Source organism: Hordeum vulgare, chromosome 5H (genome assembly GCF_904849725.1).
Source record: "Hordeum vulgare subsp. vulgare chromosome 5H, MorexV3_pseudomolecules_assembly, whole genome shotgun sequence".
Taxonomy (NCBI): Eukaryota; Viridiplantae; Streptophyta; class Magnoliopsida; order Poales; family Poaceae; genus Hordeum; species Hordeum vulgare.
This window is the reverse complement of record NC_058522.1, coordinates 476973338-476998879: the sequence shown is the minus strand read 5'-3', so window position 1 is coordinate 476998879 and position 25542 is coordinate 476973338. Positions and strand designations below refer to the sequence as shown.

General features: G+C 43.7%; 1 protein-coding gene across 1 annotated transcript; it reads right to left on the bottom strand.

Moving 5' to 3' along the window:
• Positions 1-627: 627 nt before the first annotated feature.
• LOC123396694 (serine carboxypeptidase-like 9) lies at positions 628-25175 on the bottom strand (the record flags this gene model as incomplete). Its single annotated transcript, XM_045091552.1, has 14 exons — positions 628-827; positions 907-1105; positions 1204-1249; positions 1339-1452; positions 1536-1657; positions 21600-21671; positions 21787-21921; positions 22015-22095; positions 22197-22298; positions 22437-22474; positions 22676-22778; positions 22865-22990; positions 23072-23148; positions 24956-25175. Coding segments are annotated over 13 exons (1320 nt in total), but the record flags the coding sequence as incomplete, so codon positions are not given.
• Positions 25176-25542: the final 367 nt, after the last annotated feature.

The window sequence follows — 25542 nt, the reverse complement described above, 5'->3', positions numbered from 1 at the left end:
ATCTTTATCGTGCACAATTGCATGTATGATTAGTGTATGATCAAGGCGGGGGCGTCACATGTTTGTTAGGATCCGATCAATTGTGGGTTATGATCAGATTATTCATTGAAAGTAATTAAGTATTATTTGAACTTTATTGTGCATGATCGGTATAGCTTCGTATTTCTAATGGGTTCAATCTTATGGTGCTCCATATAACAATGACAGAAGGGCAGAAGACATGTATTTATATTGTTGATATTAAGGGTAAAATGATGGGGTTTATTCATATTGATTTGGTTTATGTTGTCTACATCATGTCACCTTGCTCCAAGCATTACTCGGTTTGCATGAACGTAATACCTAGAGAGGCAAGCAGATAAGAGCTCTCGAAGTGGATTAATTGTAGTAGATGCAAAATCTTTCTGGTCTAATTGTTTATGGACGTGATGCCTATATACATGATCCTTGCAAGTAACAAGTTCAAGGGGATTGGAAACCCTCTTGCCCGTGTGGGGTGCAAGTGTTTGGTTTTGTGTGTGTAGTTGCAGACGACAAGAGTTCTCCTTGATTCTCCTTTTGGTTCGATAAACCTTGGTTGTCACTAAGAGAAATACTTACCGCTACTATATTGCTTCACCCTTCCGCTTCGGAGAAAAATCCAACATAGCTGACAAGTAGGAGAACATCACAAAATAGCACACATTTTGTATTGCTATTACATTGGCTATAGATGACATAACAACATGCTACAGCCGACTTTTGGCTATTTTATTAACCATGCTCTAAAACGAGTAATCCGCCTCCTACGTGGGGTAGCATCGTTGCATAGCAACAATCTTTAATGCCTGGTAGTGACCAAAAATGTATTACTTCGAGCAATGTTCACGGATAATAGGCGAAAGGAAGATTTTGCTACGGGCGTACCTTGTATAAAACCAGGCCTTCATTTGAAAATAGTTTGTGTAGGTCTAGAATTTTATTGAACATTAAAACCCCACGTGATTAGATTAGGGTGGAAATGGTAATTAAATAGGGCACATCAGAGAGGCTCGTTATTCAGCCACCGTTCAGCCATGGCAAGACATTCCTTAGGTCTGTTTTCTATGGATATGTGGCCACCACCCTGCAATTAACCAATTCTTATTGTAGTATTACATTATCTTGCTATCCAATCAACTGAGTGACATTATACCACTCAACAAAAAATACAAGATATCATACCTTTACCGTCACAAATGTGATATGGTTGGCATATGTGATTGTAAATCTACACCAAAGACAACACATGTGTTCCTTGTCAAGTGACCAAAAACTGAAATATCAACAATATAAACAACAAAACCCAGTTTACTTTACCCGACAGCCTGGCCATCGATATGCCATGCTCTCCAATCATCAACTATAGAGAAGTTGAAGGATCTAATCCATGCTTGTGTGCTCAAAAATGGTATTATAATATCATGGTCTCCACTGCACTTAGAGTTTATTATTTCAAGACATGTTGATAAAGTTTCTATCAACATATGTAAATACTGAGGAGAAGAGTACTCCACCTAAACACAAGTGCATGGTAGCCCCTGCTTATGAGGCTGAAATGGTGCTTTATGCTGCTGGGAACCTCAGATGGTGTATAGGGAATACTTTTCCTGCATCTTATAAACTCTCCGGATGTTCCCTAAATGGATCAATTGTGTCAATAATGATTGGAACATGTTAAGAAAAAGTTAGGGTCTTTCTCGTATAGTTTCAATATAGCTAGAAACTCCAATATTATGGAGCATCATTTATTTCGGTGGGTCTAAATTACAGCACCGTGAAACGACCGTGTTACCCAATTCTAGGACCACTTAGTCAATGTTTCACACTGAGTTGTGCCAAAAGGCCCACTAAATCAGCATCCCAATGAAGTGACACATCAAATCAAGTACCTCATATGCAAGCTATTTGATCATGTGTAATAGCCAAAGAGTAGTCATCCAACCATTTCCATGTTATTTTATTTTTATTCATCATCATATCATCATGCCGTCATTTCATTGCATCATACTAACTTGATCGAACTAATCTAAACAACATTTCCAAACATTATTGATATTGATATACTCATTATCATGGAATAGTACCACCCCTATACCTTTTGGTCTTCCTCAATGATATTAAGTCCCAAACATTGCTTAACATGTGGTGTTCTTGTATAATGTTTGAGGTACCATACAAAGTTTAGAGTTTTAGCAAACCCCTAAATTTGTACCTCTTGTTCAAACACCTAGGAAACTGGAGATATTTTCAAAATGGACATTTATGAAGTCTGAACGACCGAACCATTTTGTGTCGCGTTGTTTGATCCTAGAGAGGCTACATTTAAAATTTCTTCTCAATCTGAGTTTGGGTACCCGAATGGATTAATACGCAAATGATATAGTTGGTGAATGAAATAAATAAGATTTGTTCACAAAAATGTAGATAGGTTGTCACTTCACTCTCTCTTATAATCCCAATAGCCTACCTAAAACCCCCTTCAAAACTAGCCCATCTATCCTCATAATCCCTTGCCTATATAAGGCATGTCACCCGCTCTGAAACAAACCCATTCCTTTCCCTAAGCCGCCACCACCCTCCACAAATTCCACACTTCCCGACCGCCATTCTCCACCATGCATCTCTATCCGCCAACCATGCATGTCTATTTTCGTCGTTCGTGCAAGACCTAATGGGTGTGAGAGCGTCGTGGATCCTCTCCACCGTGCGGACCCGGGGGAAATTCCACAAGTAGAATGGGGTCCAATCAGGCCCACCTCATGCCCTACATGGTTCGCCCTTTTTCTCCACAACGGTTCCGCCGTGCTCTGCTCTACCGAGATTCTCCACCAGCGCTGCAACTTTTCATGCTATCACGCTTGTCGGCCCCTTTCTTCCCTTTTCCTCGTGCATCACCATGAATAGCCACTTTTGTCGCCGCTACTACTTGTAGAGATTGTCACGCCGCTCCTCCAGATATTTACCAACCGCCCGGAAGACGCATCACGGCCACCATCGCTGACCAGATCGAGAAGCCACGATGTTGCACAACAAAATCCAGGACGCATGTCGCTCCTAGCATCATCTCCGCCAGCCATTCCTCCATCACGAATGAGCTTAATGAGCTCCTCCCATCCTCGAGTTGACTTGAGCTAGGCGACTGTCTCGGTATGGACTTTTTCATTGACCGATATGATTCAAAGGAGTTGGATGGTTTCGCTGGAACCAATTTGGTTTGTTTCATTTAACATGACTAGATCTAGGGTTATATTATGTCACACGAACAAGTGGGGCCACACATCATATTGTACCGACCGATTAGGCCCTATAGGCCTTAGTCTATTTCCGTTTAGCATCGCGGCTCACCCACAAGCGGTGGATAGCTAAGGTGTGTCCGAGCATAGCCAGGATGGCATAATGAATCTGGTCTCACTCTTTCTATAAATCACACTCATGTGCATCGTATATTCAGCCTTTCTATGCACTGCCTGGCCTGATCATAGTTTTGGCCTCATTTATTATGTGGTTATTTGTTATTTTCAGAAGAAAAAATATTGTCAATTTTGCATTATTCACGTCATATTTGAAAGTGTACTATAGGAAAATTGTCTAGTAAAATATGAGGATCCCATATCTCAGTTCAGTTTGCACTTCTCAGCACTTGACATTTTGCACCTTGTGTAGTTATGCGCTTTAATCCCTAAAACTAGCACCCTTTGTAACTTTAGCATGCTAGCTCCGTGTTAAATATGTAATACATGGATTTTGTTAAAAAAAACATGAGTAATCTGAATATGTCATTTTCATGCATGAATAAGGAACTACAGCTAATGTTGTTAATTAATTTCACTCTAATACAATGTTAAACACAAAGTTCAATTGGAAATTCCAACACACATGGAATTCCCCTCCATTTAAATTAATTATACAAGTTTTGTGTATTTCATTATCATTTGAGCTTGCCATGTATTACCCCATGTTTGAGCATCTAACATGTTTTCTACTCTATGTTTCCCTTTCTGGTATATTCTTTCTTCTCCATAGACACTCGATCTGAAGACACTCATGTCGATGCTTACTATCACCACTACGAGGAATCTACCTAGTGGTAATAAGTAGGTTAAGTAGGCAAGGCTCACCCCTTTTTTCTCATGTTTATCACATGCTATCTTTCTTATGTGTGCACTAGGATATGATGATGTAGTTGGGTTATGATACATATCACATGCATCGCCTGTTTAGCCCCACATATTGCCATGATTGATATCCTTTACTTATGTCATGTTGCTTTACATGTTGCTCACCAGCATGCTTATGTTGTATCATGCATGATTAGGTTGCTACTTATGCCATGTTATATTATTATGGCATGCTTCTGTTGGGTTCTGATAATCATTATAAGTACCTAGAGATGATGGTTATGTTATGAAGCGGACTATGGTTGTGAGTAGGATGGTAACACTGGGAGGCCATGCGCAGTGTGTGCATTGTTTTGTTCTATTCGAGACAAGCAGGACCTGAGTTTTTGGGAACATGATTCAATATGAGTGTGCTGACCACATGTGCGGGTAATTTATGGGCCCCTTCGATGAGTACCCAGAACAATAAAAAAATAAAAGAGTTGTAACGTTAGTTTTACTTTTGCTTCTTGTGATGGAGCCACTAGGAGGTTGACCCTCGACGAGGGAAACAACCTCTCTTATGGTTCTCACTTATAATGGAGTAGTCCACAACTAGCTTGGAATAGACTTAGCTACTCGTAGCCGCTCACATATCCGGTTGAGACCGATTTAGAGCTTTGGGGGGCCTCGAGTTGGATATCAACTCATAGCATAGCTTCCTGGACTTGGATTTAGCTTGGGGGGTCATTTAATTTTGAATCTTGGATCATTCTGTCAAGACGGTTGACATTCCGACCAACTATAACTACTGCCTCCCTCCCGGTGTTCTAACACAACACTAACATTGATCGTGTTTCTCTCCTTGTGCGTCCTCACCACCAAATTGTTTGCCTTGCACCTTGCTTAGTCAGTCAAGGGCCTTTCCGTCCTTAGCATGAGGAGGATATGTCGTCACTGCCACTCGGCAAGGCAAATGTCATTTGGATCACATGTACTCCATCATCGAGGATGTATTAGTCTATACACATATATACGGGAATTGCGATTGGAGCTCGGACTCCATAGAGGCCTTTAAATTTGAAATTAAAATTTTATGAAAATTCATAATTTTACATTTCAAAAAAATCTGAAAAAATACAGAGATAAGTGAGGGTGTAACACATGTGTGTGTAAATTTTTAGAAAAAAATGCATTGAAAATAAGGGCTATTCATCGTCTCAGGGCATGATTTTGTCTTTTTTCTGGAGATCATATTTTAAGGTATTTCAACCTAATTTCTTACACAAATTCACACAATATCCTTCTTTACTTGCATATTCTTTTCATATTTTTTTAAAACCGAAAGCTTAAACTTTGAATTGTTCAAAAAAATTGACCTCCGTGAAGGCCGAGCTCCAAATATGTATATGTGTGTGTATGTGTATACACACACACACATAAACATATACATATATATGTAAAGGTCTTTATTTGGTCTTTATTTAGGTGGTCTCTATATATATACATATACATACATACATACATACATACATATACATATACATATACGTATATATGGGGAATCCCACCGCGGTTATCTAATTGTATTAGTTAGTCAGTCCATACTATTCATCGTCCATGCCCCCTCAGACCAATTAAAAAGTTGTATAATGCATCTACCTAATAAACTTCACATAATTTTGAGCTTATCATGGCCTATTTGTTTGGGCTACGGTTTCCTAAGAATCATTATGACTACGGATTCCTAAGAATCATTTGCGGCTATGGATCCATGAGAAAAAGAATCTAGTTGTTTATTTACTCCATGTTGATCAGCTCTAGCGGTTGAGAGTGTTGTGAAATTTCAGTAATATCCTCTAGTGCTGACTATGATGTTTATATGCAGATTAACATACATGGCATTCATAAGGTACTTAACAAGCAAACAAAACATTTCATACTACTTCCAATGAACACATTTGATCATACTATTGACAATGAACAAATTTGATCATACTAGTGCAAATGAACAGGAAATGGAGACATCATATATACATTCCATCAATTTTTAAATGACAAAATAAGTGCATCCTCCTCAATATGCATACACTTGTGCTACTATCCAAAGAATCCATTTTTTGGGAGATAAAACCGTAGCTCGTTCGTCCTTCTGCGGGTCAGGGATCGGACAACAAGGGTGGAGTAGGGGACCAAGGCGAACCTATGGTGCATGTAGCTCGACCTCTGGCTAGAGAGGGGCGATGGAGCCGCCGGCGGACATCAAGATCGGTACGGATGTTGAGATTAGGGACGCTGGCACCACCGGTAGAGATTGGGGGTGATGGTAGATGCGAAGATCATGGGTGACACGGCTTAGGTGGAGCTACAGAACGGACACACATAATAGCTTGTGGTCGGAGTATGTGGATGGGTAGAGTCGTCGAGGCTGGCGAAGGTGGCGGTTGACAAAATCCTAGAAAGACACTACCTCTTTTTTCTTCTACGTGTGTTAGGTCGGGGAAGAAAGAATGAGGTGGAGGAAACTAGGGTGTGGGTGCGGTAGCATTTCGATCGAAATAACATGGATATCTAGGCCTATTTTTCAACCTAGTTAAGTGGCAACTCAGTAATTAGCAAAATCGATAATTTCGGCTTCTGGCTGCGGGTAGTGCATTTTTCAGAATCGATTCTATATAAGTAATGTGAAAATCTGACTGTTTTCTAAGATTCAGATTTTTGAATGGGGTAGAATATGAGAATCTCTAGCTAAAGCCGAGATAAAGACCATCTAAATAACTACCAATACTCATTAACTAGGATTGGAGATCCCCCATTACAAGGAATGAAGTGCTTCTCCTCTGGCGTCGCCTCCTTATAAATAGCTTGCGCAAATATGACCCTCGCTACAATTGTCTTCCTTGGAATCTAGCTAATAGGATCCATGGGCAAAGCTAGCATGAACCACTACACTAGAATCCAGTAGATGGCCTTCGTCTCCGACAACAACCATCCCCACATTGAAAATAGGATCCTCACCTCGGGAGCATTCCGCTCTCTCTAGATCTAGTAGTTTCATCGTAGGTGGTGGGGGAGGATGGAGAAGGCAAGGTGTGTGTTGACAGGTAACTGTATGTGTCCCACACGTATACGTACATGTATTAGGTGTAGTTTCCTCTAAGGTTACTCTTAGTCATCTCCTCAAGGGATTTTCTTTTTCATGTAATAAAATAGATGCTCACACATGTCATGCTTGTCTTGTGGGTAAACATGTTCGGGTTCTGTTTAACTTGTCATCCATCATAGCATCGTTTCTCTTTTAGTTAATCCATAGTGATGTTTGGACCTGTCTTTTGATTTTGGATGATTTTCCCACTATGTGTGGACATTTCCTCTATGCCATAAGGTTGATGTTGCACACACCCTCATTCATTCTACTCTTATGTGTCCGCCTAATTTGGTCGCTCCATTCATGCACTCCAACCCGACAATGGAAAGGAATTCGACAATCTTGCCATCCGCACACTTCTTAGCTCCGATGGCACCATCTTCTGCCACATGTGTTCTTACGCTTCCCAACAAAACGGGCACTCTGAACGCATTCTACATACCCACAATGATTGTGTTCGCACTCTTTTGTTTCATGCCAACACCCCTCCTCGGTTTTGGCCTGACGCCCTAGCTACAACATCTTTGCTCCGCAACCTACGTCATTGTCGCATTCGTTGGAATTATGTGATGTATCACCTTCCCTTTGGATCACCACCATCATATGATGAGTTACAGGTTTTCAGGTTCCTTTGGTATCGTAGTGTCGCCTCCACTTCACGTCGTAAGTTGGCACCGTGATCCATCGCCTGCATATTCCTTGGTTATCTCGCTAAATCAAAGGGATATCGTTGCTATGACCATGTATCTTATTGAGTCATCAACTCACGCCACATTTACTTTGCTCAGAGGTGTTTTCTGTTTCATTAGGTACCGCCATCGAGGTCCTCTTTTTGTCCAGACCCGATGGGCTACGTCGTGTGCCACCTAGGCGAGCCCTCCCGCCATCTTCAGTGGCCCCGTCAGTTGTTCCAGCCTCCATGTCGTCTACACTGGCCACTCTGACATCCGTGTCGGTCTCGTCGACCATGTCAGTCATCATGGCTGCTTTGCCGAGTACCTTGTCGTCCACTCACGCATTCACGCTATCTTGCCAGCTGCCTCGTTGGCGGCTGCTTCGGTCGTCGTACTCGTACCGGTGACTCAGGCACGTGTGGGCGTCTTTCACCTGAGTAACTGCTATCCCGACGACGATCATGTCTACACTACATTGACTTTTGTGCTATTTCCGGTTCCTTCCTCCACACGTGCCGCTCTGTGCGATCCTCGGTGGCTTGTGGACTTACAGAAGGAGTTTGGTGCCTTGTCGTGGAACCAGACATGGCACCTTGTCCCTCGACCACCACATACCAATGTCATCAGCGGTAAGTGGGTGTTTCAGCATAATCTCCGCCCTGATGGCACACTCGAGCAGGCTCGATGGGTAGTATGCATCTTATGGCAGCATGCCGACATTGACTTCACCGGCACCTTTGCCCTGGTTGTAAAACCAGGCACGATTCGCACTGTCCTCCACCTCATAGTCTCATGTGCTTGGGAAATTCACTAGATGGATGTCTCCAATGCCTTTTTTCATGGTCATTTTTATGAATAGGTGTACTGTGAACAACCTACCGGCATCGTCAACGATGTGCAGCCCGATCATGTCTGCTTGCTCTCACACTCTTTATATGGCCTCAAGCACGTGAAGCGCGTCTTGTACTAGCGCATCGCGACCTTTCTTCATCAACTTGGATTTTGCTCCACTCGCTCAGATGCCTCATTGTTTGTTTACAACCAGGGCGCTGCTACAACCTATGTGTTCCTCTATGTCGACAACATTATCCTGATAGCGTGCACCACCGACCTCCTTCAACAACTCAATGAGCGTCTTCATGCGAAGTTTGCCATCAAGGACTTGGTGTCACTCTAGTACTTCTTCGGTGTCGAGGTGGTACGTTGTACGAACGGCTTCTTCCTTCATTAGTGAAAGTAAGTTCATGAGCTCCTTGACTGCGTTGGCATGCTTAATTGCAAGCACACAGCTATGCATGTGTATACGAAGGCTAAGATTTCCACCACTCATGGAGCTCCCGCCGTAGATGCCTCCTTCTACAGCTCCATCGTTGGTTTTTTCGAGCAATTGGTCCATCATTGGTGCATTGTAGTACCTGACTCATGCTTGGCCCGAGTTTCAGTATGTTGTTCAGCACGTGTGTTTTCACATGCATGCTCCTCGTGATGCTCACTGGTCCTTGGTGAAGAGGATTCTCTGGTACATCCATGAACGCATGGACCTCGGCATCACCATGCAGCCATCGCCCTCCATCGACATTGTCACTTACTCGGATGTTGATTGGGCTAATTGTCCACACACTAGCTGCTCTACATATTGATAATTTGTGTTCCTTCGACCATCACTCATCTCGTGGCCAACTAAGAGACATCCCATAGTTCGTGCTCCAGTGCTAAGCAGAGTATTGTGGCGTGGCCAATGTCGTCGCTTGAGTGCACATGGCTTCAACAGCTTCTTCATGAGCTTTGTCATCTCGTTCACAAAGCCATTTTTGTCTATTGTGATAATGTATCTCTTATATACCTCTCTACCAATATGGTTCATCATCGTCGGACCAAGAATATCGAGTTAGATATCCATTTTTTCGCAAACAGGTTGCGCTTGGGAAGATTCAAGTTCTTCATGTTCCCACGATGCAACAATTCACCGACATCATGACCAGAGGCTTGCCGAGTCTACCTTTGAAGAGTTCCGGTCCAGTCCTTGCATCGCCACGCATGGTGTTTTGACTGTGGAGGGGTGTTGACAGATAATTATATTTATAAGTGTTCCATATGTGTATATGTATGTCTATTATGTGTAGTTGTAATGCTTATTTCCCAAATTTGTATTGTGTAATTTGGGTTCTAGTTATGAACAAAACTACCCCTACATGTGCTATATTTGGGCACTCCATGAACTGAATACAATTACCTTGCACAAATCATTATTATACAATGTGGAATGTGGATGAGGAGGGGAAGGTGGGGTCCATGAAGGTAGTGACGGACGGTTAGACTACCCACAATGGGAAGTAACATAGAGTAATAATATGCATATGTTACTAGTCTAAATTACTACCTCCACAACGGGTAGTAACATAGAGATGATAACATTGAGCCTTTCATTTATTAGCTTATAGACTCATATTGTGTTGATATGTACAATGTTACTCATAGTATGAGTAACTAGCTATGTTACTCAATTTCTCTCTCTTCTCATTAATTAGCTGTCACATCATATTTTCTGTTTAGGTGGCATCTATATTACAACCTATGTTACTCTCGCTGTGTGTAGTTTTAGCAGAGACGAACTAAACTAGAGGGTATCACAGGACTTGGTTTTTTTTCTCTTTGAATATGTATGCCAACTACTCGATTGGTGGGTCCCTAATTGGATTGGTCAAAGAAGTCTCCTGTGCCAAAATAAAAAATGGAAGGCAGATTGTGTAGTTGATAAACTAAACTAAAAGTACAAAAATAACAAAAGAAACTCAACATCATCATGATGAAGTGCAGACAATATACATTCCTAGTTATTACAAGTTCAGAATAGTTCAAAGGAGTCTGGGTCTTCTTCACCGCCCGACTATCCGATATTCACACATAAAAGATCCAATGTAAATTAGAAAATATCCATTGTAGTGGGCAGTTTGGACACTCGGATTCATCCAAAATTAATGGCCCCAAGTGCTCATCGGTATGCGAATTTTGTTCAATGAGGCAATTCCAACGCGTTGCTCCTTCGGTGCTCTTCTTTAGTGTCCACTTAGAGCGTGTTCGGGAGCAGTCTTGCTCCTGAACTCCTCGACTCCAAGTCAGGAGCCGAGCCGAATCTTTCAAATCATGGTTATGGGAGTGACAAGCTGGCTATTACCTATGTACAAATCGGCCGGGGTTGTGGCGCGGGGTATTTGCTACTCCTAGAAAATGAAGGAGCTGGAGTTGGTGGTTTTTACGGCCAGCTATCACCGTCAAGTGACTTTGATGAAACCGGTACGATGAAACAGTCATGAATGCCTCTTTCACATCCACCCACCCAACCTAGCCTATTAGCCCATGCCTATTCTACAAGCCACTTGGGCTATTAGGCCACTCCAAACGGGTGGAATATGCATTTTTGGTCTTTTGGCCTCGCCGATCGCTTGTTGCACCGAACCGATCCATCGCTCCTTGAGTTTATGTGGGAAGCTGACTGCTGGAGTTGGGTGTTGGAGTTGAGGATTTTGCAGACATGGGCGGACTATTTCACTCTTTTGACCCTTTTTACATAGTTTAACCCGAGCTGATCCCGTTTGTGATTTTTTTATTCGACCCTTTTTCCTAACGCCACCCGCTATAGCGGCAGGCATACACGTACTACCGTCACAGACAATGACAATAGGGTTGTTTGACTCTGTTGACTCGGAGGAACCATCCGCATTGACCCGACCCCTACCGTCACTGCTTGTGGCGGTAGGGTGTGTATGCCTACCGTCATAGCGAGTGACGGTAAGAAAAAGGATCAGATCCAAAAAAATCACAAACAAAAATTAGATTAGGCTAAAGTTAGCAAAAAAAAAAGTCAAAACCGTGAATTTGTCGGTCGTGGGCAACTACCGACCATGCCATTAATATGTTGGAATTATGCCCTAGAGGCAATAATAAATGTATAGTTATTATTATAATTCCTGTATCAAGATAATAGTTTATTATCCATGCTATAATTGTATTGAATGAAGACTCATTTACATGTGTGGATACATAGACGAAACACCGTCCCTAGCATGCCTCTAGTTGGCTAGCCAGTTGATCGATGATAGTCAGTGTCTTCTGATTATGAACAAGGTGTTGTTGCTTGATAACTGGATCACGTCATTGGGAGAATCACGTGATGGACTAGACCCAAACTAATAGATGTAGCATGTTGATCGTGTCATTTTGTTGCTACTGTTTTCTGCGTGTCAAGTATTTATTCCTATGACCATGAGATCATATAACTCACTGACACCGGAGGAATGCTTTGTGTGTATCAAACGTCGCAACGTAACTGGGTGACTATAAAGATGCTCTACAGGTATCTCCGAAGGTATTAGTTGAGTTAGTATGGATCAAGACTGGGATTTGTCACTCCGTGTGACGGAGAGGTATCTCGGGGCCCACTCGGTAATACAACATCACACATAAGCCTTGCAAGCAATGTAACTTAGTGTAAGTTGCGGGATCATGTATTACGGAACGAGTAAAGAGACTTGCCGGTAAACGAGGTTGAAATAGGTATACGGATACTGACGATCGAATCTCGGGCAAGTAACATACCGAAGGACAAAGGGAATGACATACGGGATTATACGAATCCTTGGCACTGAGGTTCAAACGATAAGATCTTCGTAGAATATGTAGGATCCAATATGGGCATCCAGGTCCCGCTGTTGGATATTGACCGAGGAGTCTCTCGGGTCATGTCTACATAGTTCTCGAACCCGCAGGGTCTGCACACTTAAGGTTCGACGTTGTTTTATGCGTATTTGAGTTATATGGTTGGTTACCGAATGTTGTTCGGAGTCCCGGATGAGATCACGGACGTCACGAGGGTTTCCGGAATAGTCCGGAAACGAAGATTGATATATAGGATGACCTCATTTGATTACCGGAAGGTTTTTCGGAGTTACCGGGAATGTACCGGGAATGACGAATGGGTTCCGGGAGTTCACCGGAGGGGGGCAACCCACTCCGGGGAAGCCCATAGGCATTTGGGGGGGGTCACACCAGCCCTTAGTGGGCTGGTGGGACAGCCCACCAATCCCCTATGCGCCAAGAGAGAAAAAATCAAAGGAAAAAAAAAGGAAGAAGTGGGAAGGGGGAAGGACTCCCTCCCACCAAACCAAGTAGGACTCGGTTTGGGGGGGGAGAGTCCTCCCCCCTGGCTCGGCCGACCCCTTGGGGATCCCTTGGACCCCAAGGCAAGGTCCCCCTCCCTCCTCCTATATATATGTGGCTTTTAGGGCAGATTTGAGACGACTTTCTCACGGCTGCCCGACCACATACCTCCATAGCTTTTCCTCTAGATCGTGTTTCTGCGGAGCTCGGGCGGAGCCCTGCTGAGACAAGATCATCATCAACCTCCGGAGCGCCGTCACGCTGCCGGAGAACTCTTCTACCTCTCCGTCTCTCTTGCTGGATCAAGAAGGCCGAGATCATCGTCGAGCTGTACGTGTGCTGAACGCGGAGGTGTCGTCCGTTCGGTACTAGATCGTGGGACTGATCGCGGGATTGTTCGCGGGGCGGATCGAGGGACGTGAGGACGTTCCACTACATCAACCGCGTTCTCTAACGCTTCTGCTGTGCGATCTACAAGGGTACGTAGATCACTCATCCCCTCTCGTAGATGGACATCACCATGATAGGTCTTCGTGCGCGTAGGAAAATTTTTGTTTCCCATGCGACGTTCCCCAACAGTGGCATCATGAGCTAGGTTCATGCGTAGATGTCTTCTCGAGTAGAACACAAAAGGTTTTGTGGGCGGTGATATGCGTTTTGCTGCCCTCCTTAGTCTTTTCTTGATTCCGCGGCATTGTTGGATTGAAGCGGCTTGGACCGACATTACTCGTACGCTTACGAGAGACTGGTTTCATCGTTACGAGTAACCCCCTTTGCTCAAAGATGACTGGCAAGTGACGGTTTCTCCAACTTTAGTTGAATCGGATTTGACCGAGGAGGTCCTTGGATGAGGTTAAATAGCAACTCATATATCTCCGTTGTGGTGTTTGCGTAAGTAAGATGCGATCCTACTAGATACCCTTGGTCACCACGTAAAACATGCAACAACAAAATTAGAGGACGTCTAACTTGTTTTTGCAGGGTATGATTGTGATGTGATATGGCCAACGATGTGATGTGATATATTGGATGTATGAGATGATCATGTTGTAATAGAAATATCGACTTGCATGTCGATGGTACGACAACCGGCAGGAGCCATAGGGTTGTCTTTATACTAACGTTTGTGCTTGCAGATGCGTTTACTATTTTTCTAGGATGTAGCTTTAGTAGTAATAGCATAAGTAGCACGACAACCCCGATGGCAACACGTTGATGGATGATCATGGTGTGGCGCCGGTGACAAGAAGATCGTGCCGGTGCTTTGGTGATGGAGATCAAGTAGCACGTGATGATGGCCATATCATGTCACTTATGAATTGCATGTGATGTTAATCCTTTTTTGCACCTTATTTTGCTTAGAACAACGGTAGCATTATGAGGTGATCTCTCACTAAAATTTCAAGACGAAATTGTGTTCTCCCCGACTGTGCACCGTTGCTACAGTTCGTCGTTTCGAGACACCACGTGATGATCGGGTGTGATAGACTCAACGTTCACATGCAACGGGTGCAAAACAGTTGCGCACGCGGAACACTCGGGTTAAGCTTGACGAGCCTAGCATGTGCAGACATGGCCTCAGAACACATGAGACCGAAAGGTCGATCATGAATCATATAGTTGATATGATTAGCATAGGGATGCTTACCACTGAAACTATACTCAACTCACGTGATGATCGGACTTGGGATAGTGTAAGTGGATCATGAACCACTCAAATGACTAGAGAGATGTACTTTTTGAGTGGGAGTTTAGCATATAATTTGATTAAGTTGAACTCTAATTATCTTGAACATAGTCTAAGTCCACTTTGAATATATTTGTGTTGTAGATCATGGCTCACGCAAGTGTCATCCTGAATTTTAATACGTTCCTAGAGAAAGCTAAATTGAAAGATGATGGAAGCAACTTTGTAGACTGGGCTCGTAATCTTAAGCTAATCTTACAAGCTGGAAAGAAGGATTATGTCCTTAATGCTGCGCTAGGAGATGAACCACCCGCTACGGCTGATCAGGATGTTAAGAACGCTTGGTTAGCACGTAAGGAGGACTACTCAATAGTTCAATGTGCAGTCTTGTATGGCTTAGAACCGGGACTTCAACGTCGCTTTGAGCGTCATGGAGCATTTGAGATGTTCCAGGAGTTGAAGTTTATCTTTCAGAAGAACGCCCGGATCGAGAGGTATGAGACCTCCGATAAATTCTATGCTTGCAAGATGGAGGAAAACTCGTCTGTCAGTGAATATGTGCTCAAAATGTCTGGGTACTCAAACCGTCTAGCTGAACTGGGGATTGAACTCCCGCAAGAAGCTATCACTGACAGAATCCTTCAATCACTGCCGCCAAGCTATAAAGGCTTTGTGTTGAACTACAACATGCAAGGGATGAACAAGTCTCCCGGCGAGTTGTTTGCGATGCTAAAAGTCGCAGAGTCTAAACTCCGTAAAGAGCATCAAGTGTTGATGGTGAGCAAGACCACTAGTTTCAAGAGAAACGGCAAAGGCAAGAAGGGCAATTCGAAGAAGAGCGGCAAGCCTGTTGCCAATCCGCCGAAGAAACCCAAGGCTGGACCTAAGCCTGAAACAGAGTGCTTCTATTGCAAGGGTATGGGTCACTGAAAGCGCAATTGCCCCAAGTATCTGGCAGATAAGAAGGCGGGCAAAGAAAAATCAGGTATATTTGATATACATGTTATTGATGTGTACTTAACCGGCTCTCGTAGTAGTGCCTGGGTATTCGATACCGGTTCTGTTGCTCACATTTGCAACTCGAAGCAGGAACTGCGGAATAGACGAAGGCTGGCGAAAGACGAAGTGACGATGCGCGTAGGAAACGGTTCCAAGGTTGATGCAATTGCCGTCGGCACAGTGTCACTTCAACTACCATCGGGATTAGTGATGAACTTAAATCATTGTTATTTAGTGCCTGCGTTGAGCATGAACATTATATCTGGATCTTGTTTAATGCGAGACGGTTACTCTTTTAAGTCTGAGAATAATGGTTGTTCTATTTCTATGAGTAACATCTTTTATGGTCATGCACCGAATGTGAGAGGATTGTTCATATTGAATCTTGATAGAGATACGCATATACATAACATTGAGACCAAAAGAGTTAGAGTAAACAATGATAGCGCCATATTTTTGTGGCACTGCCGCTTGGGTCATATTGGTGTAAAGCGCATGAAGAAACTCCATGCTGATGGACTTTTGGAGTCACTTGACTTTGATTCACTTGACACGTGCGAACCATGCCTCATGGGCAAGATGACTAAGACTCCGTTCTCCGGAACAATGGAGCGTGCAAGTGACTTGTTGGAGATCATACATACCGATGTGTGTGGTCCAATGAGCGTGGAGGCACGCGGCGGATATCGTTATTTTCTCACCTTCACTGACGATTTAAGTAGATATGGTTATGTCTACTTGATGAAGCACAAGTCTGAAACATTTGAAAAGTTCAAGCAATTTCAGAGTGAAGTGGAAAATCATCGTAACAAGAAGATCAAGTTCCTACGGTCTGATCGTGGGGGTGAATATCTGAGTTTCGAGTTTGGTACTCACTTAAGACAATGTGGAATTGTTTCGCAGTTAACACCGCCTGGAACACCACAGCGTAATGGTGTGTCCGAACGTCGTAATCGTACTTTGTTAGAAATGGTGTGATCTATGATGTCTCTTACTGATTTGCCATTGTCGTTTTGGGGTTATGCATTAGAAACAGCTGCATTCACTTTAAATAGGGCACCATCGAAATCCGTTGAGACGACACCATACGAACTGTGGTATGGCGAAAGGCCAAAGTTGTCGTTTCTTGAAGTTTGGGGATGTGATGCTTATGTCAAAAAGCTTCAGCCTGAAAAGCTGGAACCCAAAGCGGAAAAATGCGTCTTCATAGGTTACCCAAAAGAGACAGTTGGGTGCACCTTCTATCTCAAATCCGAGGGCAAAGTGTTTGTTGCTAAGAACGGAACTTTTCTCGAGAAGGAGTTTCTCTCGAGAGAATTGAGTGGGAGGAAGATAGAACTTGACGAGATTGTCGAACCTCTCATCCCTCTGGATGGTGGCGCAGGGCAAGGGGAAACCTCTGTCATTGCGACGCCGGTTGAGGAGGAAGTTAATGATGATGATCATGAAACTCTAGTTCAAGTTTCTGTTGAACCACGCAGGTCGACGAGATCACGCGCTGCTCCAGAGTGGTACGGTAATCCCGTCTTATCAATCATGTTGTTAGACAACAATGAACCTGCAAATTATGAAGAAGCAATGGTGGGCCCACATTCCAACAAATGGCTAGAAGCCATGAAATCCGAGATAGGATCCATGTATGAGAACAAAGTGTGGACTTTGGAGATACTGCCTGAGGGCCGCAAGGCTATTCAGAACAAATGGATCTTTAAGAAGAAGACGGACGCTGACAGTAATGTGACCGTTTATAAAGCTCGACTTGTGGCAAAGGGTTTTTCACAAGTTTCAGGAATTGACTACGATGAGACTTTCTCTCCCGTAGCGATGCTTAAGTCCGTCAGAATCATGTTAGCAATAGCTGCATTTTTCGATTATGAAATCTGGCAGATGGATGTCAAAACGGCGTTCCTTAACGGTTTCCTTAAGGAAGAGTTGTATATGATGCAACCCGAAGGTTTTGTCGATCCTAAAAATGCTGACAAGGTGTGCAAGCTCCAGCGATCCATTTATGGACTGGTGCAAGCATCTCGGAGTTGGAACAAACGCTTTGATGAGGTGATCAAAGCATTTGGGTTTATACAAGTGGTTGGAGAATCTTGTATTTACAAGAAAGTGAGTGGGAGCTCTGTGGCGTTTCTAATATTATATGTGGATGACATATTACTGATTGGAAACAACGTAGAGCTTTTGGAGAGCATAAAAGGATTAGTTGAATAAAAGTTTCTCTATGAAGGACCTAGGAGAAGCTGCTTACATTCTAGGCATTAAGATCTATAGGGATAGATCAAAACGCCTGATAGGACTTTCACAAAGCACATACCTTGATAAAGTTTTGAAGAGGTTCAAAATGGAACAGTCCAAGAAAGGGTTCTTGCCAGTGTTACAAGGTACGAGATTGAGTAAGACTTAGTGCCCAGCAACTGATGAAGATAGAGAGCATATGCGCTCCGTCCCCTATGCTTCAGCCATAGGCTCTATCATGTATGCAATGGTGTGCACTAGACCGGATGTTAGCCTGGCCATAAGTATGGCAGGTAGGTTCCAGAGTAATCCAGGAGTGGATCACTGGACGGCGGTCAAGAATATCCTGAAGTACCTGAAAAGGACTAAGGAGATGTTTCTCGTGTATGGAGGTGACGAAGAGCTCGCCGTAAAAGGTTACGTCGATGCAAGCTTTGACACAGATCCGGACGACTCTAAGTCGCAAACCGGATACGTATTTATTCTTAATGGGGGTGCAGTAAGGTGGTGCAGTTCCAAGCAAAGCGTCGTAGCAGATTCTACATGTGAAGCGGAGTACATGGCTGCTTCGGAGGCGGCTAAGGAGGGTGTCTGGATGAAGCAGTTCATGACGGATCTTGGAGTGGTGCCAAGTGCACTGGATCCAATAACCTTGTTCTGTGACAACACTGGTGCCATTGCCTTAGCAAAGGAACCAAGGTTTCACAAGAAGACCAGACACATCAAACGACGCTTCAACCTCATCTGCGACTACGTCGAGGAGGGGGACGTAAATATATGCAAAGTGCACACGGATCTGAATGTAGCAGACCCGCTGACTAAACCTCTTCCACGGCCAAAACATGATCGACACCAGAACTGTATGGGTGTTAGATTTATTACAATGTAATTCACATGGTGATGTGAGGGCTAGATTATTGACTCTAGTGCAAGTGGGAGACTGTTGGAATTATGCCCTAGAGGCAATAATAAATGTATAGTTATTATTATAATTCCTGTATCAAGATAATAGTTTATTATCCATGCTATAATTGTATTGAATGAAGACTCATTTACATGTGTGGATACATAGACGAAACACCGTCCCTAGCATGCCTCTAGTTGGCTAGCCAGTTGATCGATGATAGTCAGTGTCTTCTGATTATGAACAAGGTGTTGTTGCTTGATAACTGGATCACGTCATTGGGAGAATCAAGTGATGGACTAGACCCAAACTAATAGACGTAGCATGTTGATCGTGTCATTTTGTTGCTACTGTTTTCTGCGTGTCAAGTATTTATTCCTATGACCATGAGATCATATAACTCACTAACACCGGAGGAATGCTTTGTGTGTATCAAACGTCGCAACGTAACTGGGTGACTATAAAGATGCTCTACAGGTATCTCCGAAGGTATTAGTTGAGTTAGTATGGATCAAGACTAGGATTTGTCACTCCGTGTGACGGAGAGGTATCTCGGGGCCCACTCGGTAATACAACATCACACATAAGCCTTGCAAGCAATGTAACTTAGTGTAAGTTGCGGGATCTTGTATTACGGAACGAGTAAAGAGACTTGCCGGTAAACGAGGTTGAAATAGGTATACGGATACTGACGATCGAATCTCGGGCAAGTAACATACCGAAGGACAAAGGGAATGACATACGGGATTATACGAATCCTTGGCACTAAGGTTCAAACGATAAGATCTTCGTAGAATATGTAGGATCCAATATGGGCATCCAGGTCCCGCTGTTGGATATTGACCGAGGAGTCTCTCGGGTCATGTCTACATAGTTCTCGAACCCGCAGGGTCTGCATACTTAAGGTTCGACGTTGTTTTATGCGTATTTGAGTTATATGGTTGGTTACCGAATGTTGTTCGGAGTCCCGGATGAGATCACGGACGTCACGAGGGTTTCCGGAATAGTCCGGAAACGAAGATTGATATATAGGATGACCTCATTTGATTACCGGAAGGTTTTTCGGAGTTACCGGGAATGTACCGGGAATGACGAATGGGTTCCGGGAGTTCACCGGAGGGGGGCAACCCACTCCGGGGAAGCCCATAGGCATTTGGGGGGGTCACACCAGCCCTTAGTGGGCTGGTGGGACAGCCCACCAATCCCCTATGCGCCAAGAGAGAAAAAATCAAAGGAAAAAAAAAGGAAGAAGTGGGAAGGGGGAAGGACTCCCTCCCACCAAACCAAGTAGGACTCGGTTTGGGGGGGGAGAGTCCTCCCCCCTGGCTTGGCCGACCCCTTGGGGATCCCTTGGACCCCAAGGCAAGGTCCCCCTCCCTCCTCCTATATATATGGGGCTTTTAGGGCAGATTTGAGACGACTTTCTCACGGCTGCCCGACCACATACCTCCATAGTTTTTCCTCTAGATCGTGTTTCTCCCGAGCTCGGGCGGAGCCCTGCTGAGACAAGATCATCACCAACCTCCGGAGCGCCGTCACGCTGCCGGAGAACTCTTCTACCTCTCCGTCTCTCTTGCTGGATCAAGAAGGCCGAGATCATCGTCGAGTTGTACGTGTGCTGAACGCGGAGGTGCCGTCCGTTCGGTACTAGATCGTGGGACTGATCGCGGGATTGTTCGCGGGGCGGATCGAGGGACGTGAGGACGTTCCACTACATCAACCGCGTTCTCTAACGCCTCTGCTGTGCGATCTACAAGGGTACGTAGATCACTCATCCCCTCTCGTAGATGGACATCACCATGATAGGTCTTCGTGCGCGTAGGAAAATTTTTGTTTCCCATGCGACGTTCCCCAACATAATAGCATCCCACAAGTGCCCCCTAATTATTGCAAGCGACAATGCAGCTGGGATCAGGGGACCTTCGCGGCTCGGAATTGTGCATCAGGCTGCACGTAATGGTAGTATCATAGGTAGTATCATGCATGTCAACTAGGCAATTTCGATGAGGTGGCATAAAATTAAATAAATAAAAGAGGGTTGAGTATCATATCATGATACCGTATCATATTAAATGATGTGCTACTACGTGTCTTGCATACCAATAAATAAACTACTCTATGATACTATACATTACGGATGTGGTGTCATAGACTAGTATCATATGCATGATATTATTATATGATATTACCCATTACAACCAGCCTTGGAATAGACTGGATGGCAGCGGCGTACCAGATGGAATGTAATGGACTGAATGACAAAGTGATGGATCTCAAATCATCAATTGCTGGGCGTCGTTGCGGTTGACGTGGCGAAAGACGACGTGCAGGGCATGCAACTAATTTCTTCGCATTTGATAGTGGCACAGACCGAATTCATAAAGTTTGATTGGCAGCCATCAAATAATGAATTATTTAATGGCACGAACTAGGGATGGGACTGGGCCCCGTTTAATCCCATCTAGACCCACTAATAAACTAACTGTTCAAAATTTTATATTTTATTTAAAGAAAATGAACTATAAAGCTAGATAAAGCTAACTAAACGGGACTTGCGTACACAACTTATTTGCTAATTACATCCCTACCACGAGCCCAAATTTCCTATAATTTTTTGAAATATCTATGCAGACATAGTATAAAGGGGAAATGTGACATATATGATTCTTACCTGCTTCACCCCAAGAGCATCTCTGGTGGAATCGTCATCCGCCCAAATATGACATAGATAGTCAAAATATTCCTACACATTAGAGGACAAAATTCACATCATCAGAATGCCGAAATGAAATTTGTACCCAACTAAAAACGAATCTTCTTCAAAATGATCACCCAGGGTAAATGCTAGAGTAACTTACAGAACATTTTAGGGTAGGTTGTTCAGGAGACGTCTCACTTAACTGACTGTACTCTTCTGACAGAAACCTATGTGGTAACATACCCTGTCCACAACGGACACTCAAGATATGTCCTTGATTAATTTCAGACATGAGCTGCAATTAAAACAAGGGACCGATATAATATACGTAGGTCCAACGGGAGCTCGTGTAAACTAATTTGGAACCTATTAGTAGCAGGAGTCTTACATTTGCAATGGTGTCTAGCACCATGGCGCACATTTTGTCCGTTGGTCTTATATAGCTTCCTTTACAGTTCCGCATTGCAGCCTTTGGAATGAAGAAAATGGAAAATAGCGTTACCGACTAGATATACTTCCAACACATGATTGTCACACAAGCCTGTAATTGCATCTTATATGTGGAATTACCTCATATAGTTGATCAGATATAATTCCAACACCATGAGCATATGGTACTCTGAAATTGTCATCATAATCGGAGCCTGTAACAGGGTTGCCGACTAGATAGCCCTATAATTTGTTGGATTAATAATGAACAGAACAAAGAACAAAAGATAATTGAAAGCACGACTTTTATTCAGTACAGTTACTTATTCTAGTTAATTGAATGGAACTATTAGTTGCTTGAAGCCTAATGAATTCACTTGCCTTGAGATTAATCCTGGGTTGCTTCCCCTGTTCGATTTCTGAAACCAAAATGAAGATCAAGATAAGAGGCCATGATCAATCACAAGCAACTCCAAACGTGAATTGGAACAGTTGATTATTTACTAAAGATGCTGACTGATGAAGTCCTGCAAATTTGTATCTTATATTTTCTTTGCTGCAAATAAAGTTACCAGATTATCATATCCTTATTTCCTTTTGGAATCCTTGTCCGGACTTACCTTCTGAAATGTAGTCTGCGATAATTGGAGACATCTTTCCAGCATATGAACTTCCTCCAATAAAGAAAGGATTTGTTTGGTAGCGTGGGTGATCGATAAACCACTGCATCAGTATGTATAGAACGATAAGAAAATCACACGCAATTTTTTTTCCAACTTCAACTGTTGAACATAGAAAATCAGTTTCACCTTGTTGAGAAATATTAAGACATGCAAAGAAAAGGAGAAATCCCCAATATCACGATAACCTTCCATATCACGAGCGTACGAGAAACCAGTACCCACTGGTGAATCCAACAAGATGATGTTTGCTGTCTGCAATTACTAATATGAGTACATGCTTATTTGAACAGATATAAGGAGCGTCATTAGTGTTAAGATTAAATAATATCTCACCTTGGACCATGTATATGGATTATAGGCCAACTGTGGCAAACTACCATTATAAGGTGCCAGCACAAATTTCATAGGTCCTGTGGAGCAAATATCACTGATGTATATCTCATGTAAAAATGAAATACAAATAAACATCTATCTGGTGGCAAAAGGGACCATGAGGTGTTCAGTGGGATAAATTAGTTATTTTAGTTGATCGAAACTGGGAAAACATGACATAGTGTTCTTCATTTCTTAAAAAAAAACACATGCTGGCATATATATTTTTTAGGGAAACACCAGGACTATACTGCATATTTCTATTATTTTTAAAAAATAATACAAATAGAGTTCCAAAATAAATAAACTATACAGTGCAAAAGGAATAAAAAACTAAACCAGACTTAAGCTAATGAAAATACAACAACAAGGGAAACACCAACAATCATCTGAAAGCCTCGACCCACTCCTCTATCTGATTCAGATGTAGTAATTTTTTTCTTGAACTTTTTTCTGTTGTAGGAATTGACAACAAGGGAAACAACAAGCTGACATATAGTCGTTTTCAGCAACAAAAAAAATGTATGTGCGTTCAATCATTTAGAGCAACTCTAGCAGACCCCGCAAAACAGCTGACCCGCAAAAAATCCGGCGACTATACGGGTTTGGGCTGGTTTTCCTGTCAGAGCAGACACTGCAAACACGGTCCGACCCGTAAATTTTTTGCGGTAGCCCGTAAACGCGACCGCTCGACCGGTATCACTGCGGGTTCGACCGCTGGATGCGGGTCGAAACCCTATCCCTCCGTCGCAAAAAGCCCCCCCCCCCCCACCACCTCACCGCCGGCGCCTCCAATCCGCCGCGCCGCGCCTCCATTCCGCCGCGTAGCCGCTCCAATCCACCGCCCTTGATGGCCAGCTCCGGTAGCCGTAGGAACGACGACCCCGAGAGGGCTCGTCGCGTCAGATCAGACGCCGCCCGTAAGCGTGCCGCCCGCCGGTACACGCAGTGGGGCCTGACGCCGCCGTCGTCGCTCCTCCGTCGCGAGACAGAGGAGTACGACCGCGCGCGCGGTCGCCTCTTCTCCGACAGCAGCTCATTCGAGGCGTCAAGCTCGTGCTCGTCCTCCTCCCTCCCACTGGTGAAGAGGAAGCTCGAAGAGCTCCCTTCGGTGAAGATGGAGCCGGAGGCCGAGGCAGAAGCGCATCTACGTCAAGCTCTCCTCCGACGAGGACGACGACTGAATGTAGGATATCTACTACTCCACGAGCTCGACTCCGGTGAGCTCCATTTTACGTAGTGCGGTAGGATAGGTACTAGCTCTGGTGAGCTCCGATGAGCTTCAGTAGGTGATGCCCCCCTCTAGTACTGTATGTAGTTTCTATAATCATGACTGTGGTTTCAATTTCGCCCGCGAATGTTTATTTTTCAAATTATACAGTTTTATTATGTGGGGTATGTTCTGCAGCGCAACTTTTCGTTCCGCAAAACCCCACTTTATCAAACTGCAAAACGCGTTTGGAGGCTGTGATTATACAGGGTCTGCTAGAGTTGCTCTTAGAACAGACCGGCAAAATGCCTTCCACCCTCTAAAACATGAAGGCTGTATCCACTCGTTGGTCTTGCTAGGTAGGTTGCTTTGTTGGCTTGGCCCTAGCCAAGAGTAAGAAGGACAAGAGAGATAAGGCGCAGAATTTTGTAACACATCCTGATAAACATTTGCAAACTCGGATGATTTGTTCAGCGCCATCACTGAATTGGAGATTAATAAAAGGTGTACTTCAGTCTTCATCTTAAACTGGCTCCATGTAGTTCTAGCTACTTCCTCCGTCCCCTAATTTAAGCGCATTTTTTACATATTACGGAACGGACGGAGTAGTAAACACAAGAAGACGATGTTCTTACCAACTTCAAAGAAAATCATGTCAGAGCAGAAAGGCCCTCCCGTCATCCACAGGATCACGGGGTCCGTGTCCGGCCTCCTCTCCGACTCCACGAAGTAGTAGAAGAGCTCCGCTCCCGTCTCCTCGTCCACGCTGATGTACCTGCGGAACATCACTTGAAACTTGTAAAAGGAAGAAGCATGGAAGCTTGCAGTTGCCGGAAGAGGTTGTGTTGTGGCCAATCATTGTATGTGCATAACGGAAATACACAGTTTTTTCCTCCGAGCTAGAACAAGAACAAGGAAAAGAGGGAGAAGCAATTTCGGGGCAATACCAGAAAACCCACCGTCTGCGCCTGTCATCAGGAACACAAGACTATGGGACGAAAACCTAGTACGTGTAAAAACCAAGGTACGTGTTATCTTCTCCGAGTTAAAACCAAAATTCAAAAAAGGCTTCTCCGAGTAAAATCTTGGTTTTCATTCGGAGAAGCCTTTTTTGAATTTTGCAAGGTACGTGTTATCCTATATATTGCAATATGTAAGGGGACAAACAAGAACACAAGACATGCTGCATGTGATGGATTGATGGGCTCCGTGATTATTCTTG